Source organism: Pinus tabuliformis, chromosome Q (assembly GCF_031772625.1).
Source record: "Pinus tabuliformis cultivar Carrire ecotype Pingquan chromosome Q, CPIR1, whole genome shotgun sequence".
NCBI lineage: Eukaryota > Viridiplantae > Streptophyta > Pinopsida > Pinales > Pinaceae > Pinus > Pinus tabuliformis.
Window position 1 is genome coordinate 712991722 of NC_142296.1, and position 14928 is coordinate 713006649.

General features: G+C 39.2%; 1 protein-coding gene across 1 annotated transcript in view; it reads right to left on the reverse strand.

Moving 5' to 3' along the window:
• Positions 1 to 1904: 1904 nt before the first annotated feature.
• Positions 1905 to 14928, reverse strand: part of NF-YB11 (nuclear factor Y, subunit B11) — a 39639-nt gene continuing 26615 nt past the window's right edge. The window contains exons 2-3 of the mRNA XM_089385131.1: positions 9607 to 9725; positions 1905 to 2302 (exon numbers count right to left, since the gene is read on the reverse strand). Coding sequence (XP_089241257.1) covers positions 2112 to 2302; positions 9607 to 9725 — 310 coding nt within the window. The 3' untranslated portion in view covers positions 1905 to 2111. The remainder of the gene's footprint in view (positions 2303 to 9606; positions 9726 to 14928) is intronic.

Sequence of the window (14928 nt, forward strand, 5' to 3'; positions counted from 1 at the left end):
ATTATTGACTTCATAAACCTTGTGAAGAGAACCCATTCACTGAAATCCACCACAAACTATATCGAAAATTCCATATATTTTTATAACTTTCCAATCTGAAAAGTATTACAGTGCTAGGACAGATTAACAATCTTCATAAGGAATCCCCTGTCGTGAATAGAAATAATTATTAAAAAGTAAATAGTTAAAAAAACAGGCAAAACCAAGGAACAATCATCAAGGTGGCAATGGGTGGTGCCTCTCCTTTACCCTAGGTTTGCATCGTTATATTCAACTTCAATATCTTTGAAGTACAGAATTAGAAAGCAACAATACTTGTATATAGAATCAGACATAGCCATTAGCATGTGTAGAAAAAATATTATTCAGATCTTCAGAAGATGTGCAAAACACTCCAATAGATCATTATATATGTATGTTTGTATTCCACGAACATAATATGTGAAAACAATTCTATTTAAAACCTTATTCATTTTGCAGTAGCCAAGAAATAATTCATATATTACTTAGATCTTGTCATAACAAAAGCAATTCTACGAAAAAGCCTTAATTATGTTGAACATGAATCTGTAGCCTAATGACAAGGGGGGGGATTGGAGAATCAGCGGCGTTAACACCCGTATTCCACTCACAATAATTAATGACGAGGTCAAATATTCCTTAGATCTGGTGCCATGGAAATAATACTTATCTTGATAAAACACTTTTTAATCGTTAGCCGTGGCCTAGCATCTATGAAAAAAGTTTCTATATTTAACACTACATCGTCAATTGTCATTTATTTTAAAGGAAATAACATTTCACCTTTTTGTCCAATTATTTCTTATTAACATTAATACTTACCTTCAGCCTTGGGATGCCTTCAACACACAAAAGCTTGTGCCATCAACCAAAAAACTTAAATGGCCTTGTTGAACGCCCAAGAATTATCGACATTTTCAAAATCTCCAGTTACTGCAATATACAGCCCCCTAGCACCTGAAATATTAACCATTAATAACAAGTTTCCAATAAGTGCAAAACATAGCTTTACCAACACATAAGCGTGCCTTTCACTCAATTTAAAATCAATAAAATTTGTGACAATATGACCAGGTCTTTGCCTGATTTGCAGTACACGGAATTTTAGTCATTACAGATGTTGAAACATGTCAAATTTAAAACAAACTACGAATGGCAATAGGATGTTGGTTCACTAGTGAAGATGTCTTGGTACATTTCCGTAGTGAAGAGTTCCAATCTAAGGGGGATCCACTCCATGCAGGGCAATCAAAGCACAAGGCTTGGGCGATTTTGGCAAAACACATACACCCCTGTAGTGGCTTGTCAGCCAAAACCTAATGACCATATTTAAGCTGTTGACCCTTTGTATGCAACTGAGGCCACAAAAGCACACTGTTGATAGTTCTTACCATGTAACGATGTAGCATCACTCACAATAGACGCAGAAAAAAAGAGATTAATCAAACAACTCATATGTCCTCTACAAATCAGACACTTGAGATCATAACCACAAAGCCCCTTCCTGCAGGTAGATTAGTTATACCTACCTGCTTATATACCATGCCCAAGTTTAGGTCAATTAAAGGTATCCAATGCTATCAGTTTTGGGTTTTTGAAATTAAAAACTTGCCAACATGATTTGAAGTGTGCTACAAGAAACAATGGTACAGGTTGCCACCTAGAAACTTACCAAATTAAATTTCTGCAGTCTTTCAATATTTCCATGGCTTTGAATTTTCGCAGTCTTTAATAGTTCCGTAACTCTCAAGTTGCATTTGATATTCATAACTACCAACAGAATTTAAGTTGAATATGCAATTGACATATGCTAATATTCATGTATTTTATTTGCGCCTCGTTAGAATTGTGCAAATTCCCTACAAGCATATATTGCCCACTCATTAACATAAACACATTCACGCATTTGTGCATATATTAATTGTAACTATGTGCTATACAAACACCATGTCGGGTCCCCACTCAACACAGGGAGAAAAAGCTGGTTTAAACTTCATTGATTCAATACTTTTGTAAACTACCAAGCTGCCGCCAAAAACAAAAAGATAAACTAAGAAGGAATCAACTATCGTCAATGACAAGAGAAGCAGCTAATCTTCTTCTAAGTCTTCATTCTCATCCTCTTTATTTTCTTCGCCAAAATCATCTTGTGCTTCATTTGCATCTTCTGCGTGACTGCCATTTCCATTCTCCATTTCCAAATCAACTTCACTTTTTCTCTTCCGATCTGTGCTCTTTGTCTTGCTCTCTGACTTCTTCGATGCATTCTGTTTTCGAAAAGCTGCAATAAAAGCAAAAGTCATGCTTAATAACTAATACAAATACAAGAACCTTTTAAAAAATTATACTATTTAAAATAAGCATGTCAAGTTGTCAACCATAAAATTAGGAATAGACTTGGACAAGATCAAACCTCCTAACTAGTTCATAACAATGCATCACAAATTTCCTCGTTGGCCATATGTTAAAATGAAAGCAGAATATCTCACAGAGGATGTGCAGAGCATCAAAAGAAAGTAGTAATTCGGTTTGATGGCTATTGCAATCTGTCTGTATATGAATAGCTTGTAAACCAATCATTGCCAGCCTGACCACAGAAAGAGAAGACTTCTGCTATAAGACTAAATGGTAAATTGAATGCCTGTAGATGCTAACCATCCTGTTGTACCACAAATAATCAGATTAAACGATTTTACTCTATGATCAATTGTAAATGAAGTTAATACTGATAATTTTCCGAATGTTATTTTTTGCCATGAGCAAATCTTAATCAGTTTATGATATAAATTCCATTATAATCTGTATCTCAGGGTAGGAAATATGCATAACCTAACTTAGTTTCATTGATCAAGATCCTTGTTTGTGGACCAGTCATCACTCCTCCCCCAAGTCACTGGACACACCCATAGGGGGTCTCGTATCATAAATCCCACGTTCAGACATGGATTCATGGTACATGTGCCAAACTTGTGTCTAACACATGCCCTACATGTGTCCGATTACCCACCACTTTGTGGGTGATATAGGGGGTCTCGTATCATAAATCCCACGTTCAGACATGGATTCATAGTACATGTGCCAAACTCGTGTCTGACACATGCCCTACATGTGTCTTGTTACCCACCACTTTGTGGGTGATATCCCCAAGAGAAATTTTTCTCCATGATGAGCCTCAGCCAGCAGCCGCTTGATGCCTCTTACTAGCTCATTGTGCCAGTATTAATCATATGTTTGAAGGTGGGCCTCCTGAATCTAAAGGTATGTCTTGTCATTTGGTAATTGAGTATTGGGTTTACTTATCATGGATACGTTTGGTATGGATTGATGGGGGGATTTAGCGAAAAGAGTGGGCTTAGTTTGTGCTCTTGTCCCCTTGATCTCTTTTGGTTGTTACTCTTGGATCTTAGTCCCATGGCATCTCCTTTATTGACATTTTGGTTCTAGGGTGGTACTACTTGCGAAATCCCGACTTTGGGTGCGTGGTCCCACTCCTTTACCCACACATGTTACTCCCTTTCCACTCACTATACCCCATTCATCATTTCTCCCACCTAGGTCCACATTCCCATTCTATGTCCACATAGGGCTAGCATCCCTATCCCCTTGCCCCCACCTTGGGTCAGGCCTAGAATGATGCCCCGGAGGTTGAAGCAATTAAAAGAAAAAGAAAAAGCACAATTGGCCACATTTAACAAGAAATTGTACCACAAAATGCAAAAGAGGGCCAAGACAAAACAATCAGGACGTGGGCAAAAGCAAATGCATGAGCTCTACCCCAATCCATGGCCATCACCGTGGTTCCATAGGTCGTAGATGAGCCTCCTTTATCATTCAAGAACCCATGATTGTCCCAACCACTGGAGGGAAATGAACCACCCTACCTAAAGGGGGTAATCACTGCCAATGTTTTAAAACTCCAACTTGGCCGAGGGTCGACTCCGACTCGGCATCGACTCAGTCGGCTCGATTTCAATGACTCGGTCGTTGTAAAAAATACATTAAATGTCTATGTTTTTATAATAAAAAAACATAATTTTAAAGATTTTCATTCATGTTTCCAAACACACAGCATTAGAATATAGATAGAAGACAACATATGATCAAAGTACGCTCATGAATATATCCATTATATCAAAATGGCACCCAGTGCATTTTCCAATACATACATGATGTGATATAGAGATCAAAACAAAAACACATAACCAAGGAGGCTAGAAATGGAGTTATCCTCCAAAATAGATTGTAAGTCATCAAGGAACTAATACAAGGGTCCAAGAGTGTTCCTCACTCCAAGAAAGTCCCAAAGTGCATGTGTACATCTTCAAAAGGTGCATCCTCCACCATGATGTCATCTAGGAGAGACCCTATGTCACCCTTTTCAAGCATGTGAGTGACATGGCACCCCTGAAGGTAAGTATTGTCATCAAAGAGAGATGTGCTAGCCCTCCTAAGTCATCTCAATGATAACCATCCTCATTTGTGCTTTGGAAGAAGGCACCATCCACCAAAACAAGGTCAAGACTAGTGAGGGGGCATCTTCAGTCCATTTGGGCATATCATCAAATAGTCCAACATCCAAGCTTTTGCGTTTAGAGTTTTAGCATTTGGAAGCTCATCAAGGGGTGTAGCATCACATGGAATCAACTCAAGGCTCGATGCTCATCTTTGGAGGGCCAAGGTTGGGGCCACAAAGTTAGATTTGCTTTAAGAAAGGGGAAAAGAACCTTTTGGAAGGTTTTGGAGAAGAATGAAGCTATCCCTTAAGGAATCTCTACTACATATGTGATACCACCTAAACAAACCTCTCAAGATCAAGCGAGATAAACTTATTTAGGGACAAAAAACCATTAAAGTATCATAGTGAAAAATTTGGAGTCCCCCAAAGCAAAAAAATAAAAAAATAAATCAGTGTTTTTTAGTTCACGGGCCACTGTCATCCAACCTAGCCAAGTAGGCTCAGACTCAGTCGAGCCGGTCGGGTTATTATTGAGCTAACCGAACCGGTTCACTGGCTAAGTTGACCCAGTGAGGCCTTGACTCAGACCAACTCGGCCGAGTCGGCCGAATCTTAAAACACTGATCACTGTTATATCTTACATATCATGCTCTTGTCCTTTGAGCCCCGAGCAGTTAATTAAAGAAATTCATAAATGGGAAAAGGTATATAAAGAAGGGTGGAAAAATCAAGGCCAAGGCACCTCATGTACCACGATTTCTCCCTCCTATACATTACATACCCAGGTGTGGACTTTCCCTTATCTAGCTACCCATATGCCCCACTATGTGGCCTAGTATTGCTCCACTCATTCCCTATTCCATCTCACTTATTTGTCACTTGCCACCCCCATTAGAGAGATGTACCTTGGACATAATATCCCCTTTAAGCGCTAAAACCACCTAATAAGGTATTTGGCTAACCCCCTTTTGAGCTTGGAGGCACTAGCACATGCCAAAGCCCACTACGGAAGGGCATGCCATTGTGAAGTGTCCACTTTGTTGTCCATGATTTGTAAACTCTTTTACCTGATTATTTTAATGATTGGTTGTACTGGAAACCTAGGGGACGCATTGGATTTTATGCAAGATTACAAGTGGTTTCCATTAGGGTTTGCTCTCCCTATACGGGATCCTAACCCCCAGAGGTTTACATTGGCATATATAGGGTGTGCATAGAGAACCATTGGCCTCCACAACAACAAACATCACTCCACAGATCTTCATCGATGCTCAGAGACTACTAGCAATCCACTTTTGGGATGATGGTGATATGCTTGGTACATTATGCCCAGCAGGCCCCCACAAGAGCCCCACACTCTTGGCAGGTGTCCCAAGACTTGTACGATGTCATGGCAACATTCATTCCACCACTTAAACCCTTGCAGAGGATCTACAGGCATCTTTGATTCATATGGAGACCCATGGGGTCATTTATGTGCCCTCAGACCCACTGGGAGCACCACAAGTCTACTACTTGGAGAACAAGAGGCCACCCCCTTGTCCATCATATTCCGAGGAATTTATTCCTCAGTTAATTAAATAAATTCATAAAAGGAAAAATGTATATAAACAAGGGTGGAAAAATCAAGGCCGAGGCACCTCATGTACCACGATTTCTCCCTCCTATACATTACATACCCAAGTGTGGGCTTCCCCTTAACTAGCTACCCCTATGCCCCACTATGTGGCCCAGGACTGCCCCACTATGTGGCCCAGGATTGCCCCACTCATTCCCTATTCCATCTCACTTATTTGTCACTTGCCACCCCCATTAGAGGGATGTACCTTGGACATACTATCCCCTTTAAGGGACGAAACCCCCTAATAAGGTATTTGGCTAACCTCCTTTTGAGCTTGGAGACACTAGCACATGCCAAAGCCCACTACAGAAGGGCATGCCATTATGAAGTGCCCACTTTGTTGTCCATGATTTGTAAACTCTTTTATCTGATTATTTTAATGATTGGTTGTACTGGAAGCGTAGGGGACGCATTGGATCTTATGCAGGATTAAAAGTGATTTCCATTTGGGTTTGCTCTCCCTATACGGGATCCTAACCCCCAGAGGTCTACATTGGCACATATAGGGTGTGCATAGAGAACCATTGGCCTCCACAACAACAGACAACACTCCACAGATCATCGATGCTCAAAGACTACTAGCGATCCACTTTTGGCATGATGGTGATATGCTTGGTACATTATGCCCAGTAGGCCCCCACAGGAGCCCCACACTCTTGACAGGTGTCCTAGGACTTGTACAATGTCATGGCAGCATTCATTCCACCACTCAGACCCTTGTCGAGTATCTACAAGCATCTTTGATTCATATGGAGGCCCATGGGGTCATTTATGTGCCCTCAGACCCACTGGGAGCACCACAGGTCTACTACTTGGAGAACAAGGGGCCACCCCCTTATCCATCATATTTCGATGAATTTATTCCTCAGTATGGCACTTCAGGACATTATTAGGCCTTTGGAGGGCCCCACGACACATACATATTATTATTTGGCCCTTGTGAGACTTATTTTTACACTTGTGAGCTAGTTTGGTGGACTTGTCACCAATAGGGGTTTTATTTGCACATTGTTTTATCATTAGGGACTAATTTAGGCCCATAGGCTAATTCGAACTCCTTAGGAGGCTATATATTGATGTTAGACACATTCATTTGGATCATCACTGGACTTGGGATCTCTCCAATATAAAGAACTTCGCATTTTTTCCTTGGAGGATATTTTTTGGAGATGGATGAATTTTGACGTATGGATTTGGGCTATTTATCTTTTCTTGGAGCTTTGTCTTGTAAACGAAATGTTGGTTGGATATACTCTATAACGTTGTAAGTAAATTTTGATGTTATTATTCTTCTTATTGCATACTACTAAAATTAAGGCTAGTTGTTACATGATTGAAATGTGGAATTGAGCATGTTTTAGCTAATTTAATGTATGGACCAATGTTATATGAATGAAATGTCCTAGAGATTATTTGTCTCGATAAGATTGCATCATTTGCTTTGAAGTATAAATGCTTGAAGGTCACATTTCTTTTTTTTCTCTCAACATTGGATGGAGCTGACTTTCTGGGCCTCCTTGATCAAGAAACCAAGTTCTTACTCGTCATCATCCTTGACTCCAAATCCCCAAGTAAATTAGGCATTAATCCCTTAAAAAGGGTGGTCATCCCCTTCACATTTTCACCTTTTATCACTTTTTCCCAAGTCTAGCCCTCAAACGTCACCTAGGGCATCAATTTCTCAGGAATTGACCCAAAGAAAAGCTTTGATATCCTACAGGCTACTGCGCTAGTGGGTCACCTCCCTCTCCTCCAAATTAGAGGCAATTCTAACAATGGAATCTCTGGGAATCCTAAGCCCTAGCTCTAGGATCGAATTTTGCCTAGGCATCACCAAGGCTAGAACTCAACAAGATCAATTCAACCTTTTGAAGTAAATATTTGTGTTTGGTCCTTTCCCCTCACCTTGGCCAAGATAAGAACATCATTGGTTGTTGCGTTCGGGGATGGGTCAACTTGGCCCTGTGTAGTCCCACTTCTCAATAAAGATTATTTGTCAAGGACCATTTGGGAATCCAAGTTTCCCAAGGAGTATAGGGATTGAGAACCTCGTCCGTAAGTCTATTCCTTCTCCCTCAACCCTCCAATCCTCACCCCTTACCCTTGGAAGACCAAGTCCCTTCCTTAAAGAGCAAGCAAGTTCCATTCTTCACTCCATCCTTGGGAAAGGGTTTCTGGGGTCACCTTCCATCTATTCATTGACATATACTTTACAAGTGATCCTTACACTACCGAGACTCCTCCCATTGGTGAAAATTTGTAAAGAGCAGGGAGACTTATAGTTGTGGTGACTGTGGGCTAAGCCTCCATTGTTGCCCTAAACCTAGCAGTTGCCCTCTTAGGAACCCCTCTAGGTACCATTGGCATTCCCAAATACAGTAGCAATGACTCAGTATCTATGTAATACATTTTTTTATTTTATTATGATGACTTAGTGAGAGAACAGCAGTTTATGGTTCTAATTTCTTGTGTTTGTCATTTGATCATCATTGGTGTAGTATTAGTAAGTACTAAGCAGTAACTAGTTGTAAACTTAAATGATTGAATTTTTATCATCATCACATAAGTGTTTTAGTTTCAAAATTCTAATAAAACTTGAATCTTTTTGTCTATATTTCATTTTTGTATGTGTAATTCACTAATTTGTTATATATATTCTAACAAACCTTGAGTCTTGAATCATTATGTCTATAATTCATTTTTGTATATGTAATTCACTAATTTGTTATATATATTCTAACAAACCTTGAGTCTTGAATCACTATGTCTATAATTCATTTTTGTATATGTAATTCACTAATTTGTTATATATATATATATATATATATCCTCCCTGTCCTGTTTCCAGGGTCATCGTGTCGGACACTCGTATTTCTATGTCCTTTGTATTCTGTATCATCGTATTAAGTGACTTGGCTCCTCCCTAAATGACTCAAAATAGATTTCAAGTCCAGTTTGGCAGCTAGCGGCCTTTTTTTACACATCAAGTTCTCCAGTGCCATTTCATGCTTCTATGACAATCCTATGACCTTATCTCAACTGATATCCATGCAGTTTATAGTTTGGCCGCATTTGAAGGACTGAGAACGAGGAGAAAAGAGTTCGGATAACATTTGTCTAAATGTGACAAGAAATTCACTTTGCAGTTTTTCAGTATCTATTTTCACAAGAAATTCCATTGCATTACTGATAACTTTCCCTATAATTTTCACTTTTATATCCAATTTAAATAACTAGATACCATTCACATCCCATAACGGATATTATTGCATGATTATTACTGATGCGCTTTAATCTATCAATATCGCGCATAATTAAAAAGCTACAGAAACAAATGGATATGGTAAGTCAAAAATAGCCATCACTACATAAAAACAACAAGGTGCAATTTTCAAAAATAAAATTATTTCAATATCGAGAAACACTGAAAGATAAAAGCTTAAGTAGCCAAAAGGTATTTCCCTTGAGCTATCAATTAAAAGAGGATAGGTGGAAGAAATAACAAAACCTTCCAAGGAAGTTTTAAGAGGATCTAGAAGCTCAGGAAATTCCATTTCCTCGATAGCTTTGAGAACATCGTCTGCATTTATTGTTTGCCTCTTTGATTCACAGCATATGTCATTTGCCCTGCAAAAAAATTGAACTATGAGAACATAAAAATTTGTATTCCCATAAAAATTAAGACTTCGGCAATCTCATTACTTTGAAAAACATTATCAAATTATCAAGATGTTTAGTTAGAACAAAAATACCAAACAAAGTTCTTTATGCATATTAATCCAAAATGATATATTACTTCACGATGACTGATAATTAGCCTAAGACAATCAAAGTATCATAATCAAGATTAGCCTTACAACTTTGACAACTAAAATAGTATACTTAAAAACTACAAGAGATTTAGTCAATAGTTCCATTGCCCCTAAAATGCAAGAAAAAAACCTCTGTCTAGTTTTAAAAAATAAGCAACATCCCAATATTGAAATTGAGTTGTACCTATAAAAGTTAAAACATGCTGCAAAAAACGAGAAAGACAGTTAAGTTAAACTCCCCAGAGGTAGAGGTATAGAAGCCAATATTCCAGCAGAGTGGTTGATTTTCCCATTGCTTTTAGACCTAGTGTTGCATCTGCTAGTGAAATCCTTATGACGTGTCTGGAATTCTGGTCTTTTTTTACTAAAATCTACTCACAAAAATAACTTCTTTCAGACCTAATATTGTATGCAGGAGCATGCATACAAGTGTATGCCGGGTAAAGGTATAAAGTTCCTGGTATGGATCCCCACATTATAGGTATGTGATGATGTCCAGTACTTCTAATACTATTTGTAGAAAAATACTAATGAACAAGCAACATTTTATCTACAAGGACATACCTCTATCATACTTGACAGGGTCTGAATAGATAGAAAAGAATATTGGGAAAAAATAATGTTTGATAGCACCTGTATGTAGCAACCATGTCAGAGATTACATACTTCACAAAGATTGTTCCCAGTACTGATTTTAGGATAGTTACACTTCAATCCTCAAAATCATAGTTACCAAATATGTCACTTGTGAAGAAAATACACATATGTTTATGCAACTCAACTTCAAGGTATGGCGTAACAATATATAGAACAACAGATGATATGTGTACTCATTTTCCCAGTCTTTTGGGTATCAGTTTTCAAAATCTTTCAAAGTTTTTCAGACAAAAACTTGCTGCACCTCATATTCCTTATGTTGGCGGATCCTTTCAGTAGTTGTCTTCAAGATATCCATTTTGGACTGATCTCTCTGCATTTTCCCTTCATGATCAAATATTTCAAAAGAAAGAACAATATTTCACTTCAATTTAGATGGATAATTGAAAAGCTTCCTTTTATTTATTATTTTAATTTTTATGTTCTTTTGCAAGTATGATTAGTTGTTCCCTGTGAGGACATCCCCCAAGCTACTGGGTGTTGAAATTTGATGACTAAAAAAAAAAAAATTCATGCAATCCCAACCCGGTTTTAATTTCACCTTATCACTCTCATTCAGTTCAATGTCTTTTCCCATAAACATACATTCAACATATAGAATTCTGGAAATGAAATTTACAGATTAAAACACATGGGACTGTCAACACATGCTGAAAATAAATATGGACATAATCAGACCAGCAACACACATAAAAATACACACAGATTTTTGGTCAACTTAAACCAAGGCAAAACCCCTTCAATTTTCTCCGAAGAAACCCTGTTAGAGAGCTCTTCAATTTGTTTATCTTTCAAGTTCAGGAAAAATACATTTGCAGACAAAACAAAACAGCAAAATACAACTTATCTTTTCAGTGCAAAACTCCTTGAAAACCTTGCCGACTTTGCCTCGATTTTTGTGCCCACTTGAAGCTGAAAATATGTACTATACGGATATGACTGTATGGATTTCCGTAATGCTGTACAGATATTTTTTCAAAAAAAAAAATCAAAAGCTTCTCTCAAATGACGTGCAACTCACAGCATTCAATGTTGTTCGTATTGTACCTTCTAATGTCTTCTATGTCTTGATTTCCATGCCCAACTTTGCCCAGAAATCACTCCAGCTTGCTGCAACAAATTTCTCCTTCAGAGCTTTTCTCCAACTTTCAGCCTCCTTCCTCCAATCTGCTCGTGAAGAATGAATGCAGTCTCTCTTTTCTTTTCCCCCTTTTGTTTCCAGAAATGACTTTTGGGCAACCCTAAGATCTAATAACTCAAATTCATTTAGATCAAGGGATGAAAATAAATGTGCATTTAATTTTCACTTTCTATTTTTTAACTCACAAGTACCCACATTGTACTTTATGTCTAAAGTCACTTTTCACTTTATAATTTAACATTGACTTTACCACTTATAAAGTCACACTTAAAAAAAAGAATTATTTTGGACACTTTTCCCTAGGTAGAGACAAACCCATGGGAAACCACTTGTCCAAGGTACATTAAAAATCAACACTGGGTGGCACAAGGTATGTCACAACTTTCCCTTGAGGTGTTCCATCATCACTTTAGGAATATCCAAAACAAAGGCATCCTTGTTTCATGGTATAATTTAATCCTATTGTAATCTGGTCCTATAATAATAATCTAGAGTCATTATTAATTTCCTAATTTACACGTTTCAATGATAGTAATTGTTTCAAACTTGCAAAGAGGCTTGACTACTATCCGATATATGTAGAGTGTGTTGTAATAATGCCAGAGAGCTCAAAATTATGTCTTGTTCATCCTCAATATTGCTTTTTTGGTATAGTGTACATGTTGTGCCTTTTGTTAGGGGCAATCCATCATCTAGTTTTGCAACATCGATTTGTTGTTTCTAATCTTGCTATTGTTTATTGACTTTTGATCCGGATTTAAACAGGAACGCAACAAATTACATATATAACCATAAATACAAAGATGCAGTAGAAATAACGCTTCATTTCATTAATATCAAATACTGAAATATACTTACAAACAAAATGGAAATAAGACTAGCTCGGGCGATGGTAGCTTATCTCTGAGACGAGATGTGGCAGCTACATGCCTCTGAACTGCGTTACAATGAAGCTCAAGGGCCTTTTTATTATTGAACAATAAGAGCAAACCCTAAACAACCAAAACCCAACCCGAAGAGACGTAACACCAAGAGTTTATAGGCCCCGTTGGGGTGAGTTGGACAGCCAACTTCCCATGGTCGCGACTTGGTCATATTATCTCTGTTTGATGTGCATGATAACCCGTTGGAAAGATCTCTTCGAGGACTACGACGGAAAAGACAATTTTAGTTAGAAATCGTTGGTGGTAGATTGCCAAAAAAAGGTCATTTAGGGCCTCAAAACGGCTCCGAAAGTTTAAGACCCAAAAAACTGCTAAAAATAGTAAATTGTGCTACAATTAAGGAAACTGAAAATTTGAAAGAAACAATGGTGGGGGTCAAATTGGAATTGGTCGATGGCCACCAATATCCCCCTGGATCATTCCTACCCCCTTAGGAAGCAATGGTCCCCATTGGTTGAGTTCCTCCATGAGATGAGGAAACTTCTGTTGAACTCGGTCCTTGGTGAAGCACTTGCCCTAGTGAAGGAGTTGGTCTGCTTTGACAACTCGATACAGTGGGATCTTCTGTTGGCAAGTGTTCTTAATCTGCGTGTCCATGATCCGATCAGTTGTGGCTTGCTACATGTAATTTGAATTTAACTTTATAGGTGTGCGTTGTTCTGCAATGTCTGATGTGTCCAGTAATGGTGGGAAGTATGGTCAAAGGCGGTCCACATTGAACACTGGGTGCAGGCCAAGGAATGGGGGAATGTTGAGCTCAAATGCATTGTCGCCCACAGCCTTGGTAATGGTGTAAGGACCATATCGGAGTGGTCTGAGTTTATGATAGGCTCCGGTAAGGCGTTCCTTCTGCAAATGCAACCAGACTTTGTCACCCACCCGAAACTTGTGTGGCACCTGATGTTGATCATGTCGCTGCTTGTACTTGGCATTTGATTTCTCCAAAATTTCATGGACCTGTTGATGGATATGTTGGATGTGCTCAATGAAGTTGTTTGCCTTATCGACTTCCGATTGGACATGAGCCAAATCTACCTGAGTAGCTGCAAATGGTATGGCCACATCAATGGGACATAGTGGCTGGAATCCCAAGCCCACCTGAAAAGGGTTGTGGCCAATTGAGCTGTGGAGAGCCCGGTTATAGCTGTGTTGGACATAGGGAAGGTTCTCATTCCATGTGCGTGGGTGCTTTGAGTTGTACATGCGCAGAACATGTATGATCATCCTGTTGATGACCTCTGTCTGGCCATCAGTTTGGGGATGGAAAGTTGTGGACTTAGCGAGCTTGGTGTCCAGCATCGACCAGAGACTGGACCAAAATGTACTAAGAAAACTGTTGTCCCAATCTAAGATGATAGACTATGGGATCCCAAAGCGTATCCACACTCGTTCAAAGAAGAGTTTAGCAGTGGCTTCTGCTGTGATATTCTTCTTGCAGGTCGTCCAAAACGGCCATCTTCAAAAATCTGTCGACGACCACAAAAACATAGTCGTTGCCATGCTTAGTAGAAGGAAGGCCCGACATGTAATCCATGGAGATGGATTCCCAAGGTCGACTAGGGGTAGGCAGTGGAGTTCGAGGCCTTGCTTCTTGATGGTCGGTTTGGCAATGGCACGGGCAATGCAAGATCTGATGTACTTCCCGACATCCTGTCAAAGAATCGACCAGTAGAAATACTTCTGCAGTACTGCCACTATTTTCTTGAACGCGAAATGACCAGCGGCCCGACTGTAGTGCGCTTCCCAAATCATCTTGGCTCGCTCACTTGAAGGAACACAAAGGTGTCACAGGTGGCATAGCAGGGCATCTTGGAGGTGAAAATCTGGAACTTGTTGACCCTCCAAGAGCATTTGGTATGTGTAGCCGAACTCTGGGTCGCTTTTGTAGAGAAGTGGCCAATCAAAAGTTTCATGCCCACAAGAGTTGAGCACGGTGGTTAACGCCATGATCGGTGGTCGGTTGAGGCAGCCTGCAACATTATTGGTGCTACCCTTCTTATACTTCAAACGGAACTATCGCAGGTATGTGGACCACTTTTGATGGCAATCATTCTGCAACTTCCCTTGCATCCGTATGAACTGCAGGGGTCGGTGGTCTATGTGGATGATCGTTTCCTTCCCCAAAATGTAATGCTTCCATTGTCAGCAAGCCTGCACAATGGAATACATCTCTTTGTCATAAGTGGGATACTTCTGAACTGTGTCTAAAAGTGTTTCACTGTAATATGCCACTGGATGCCCCTATTGAGTAAGGACTGCCCCAATAGCATAGTCAG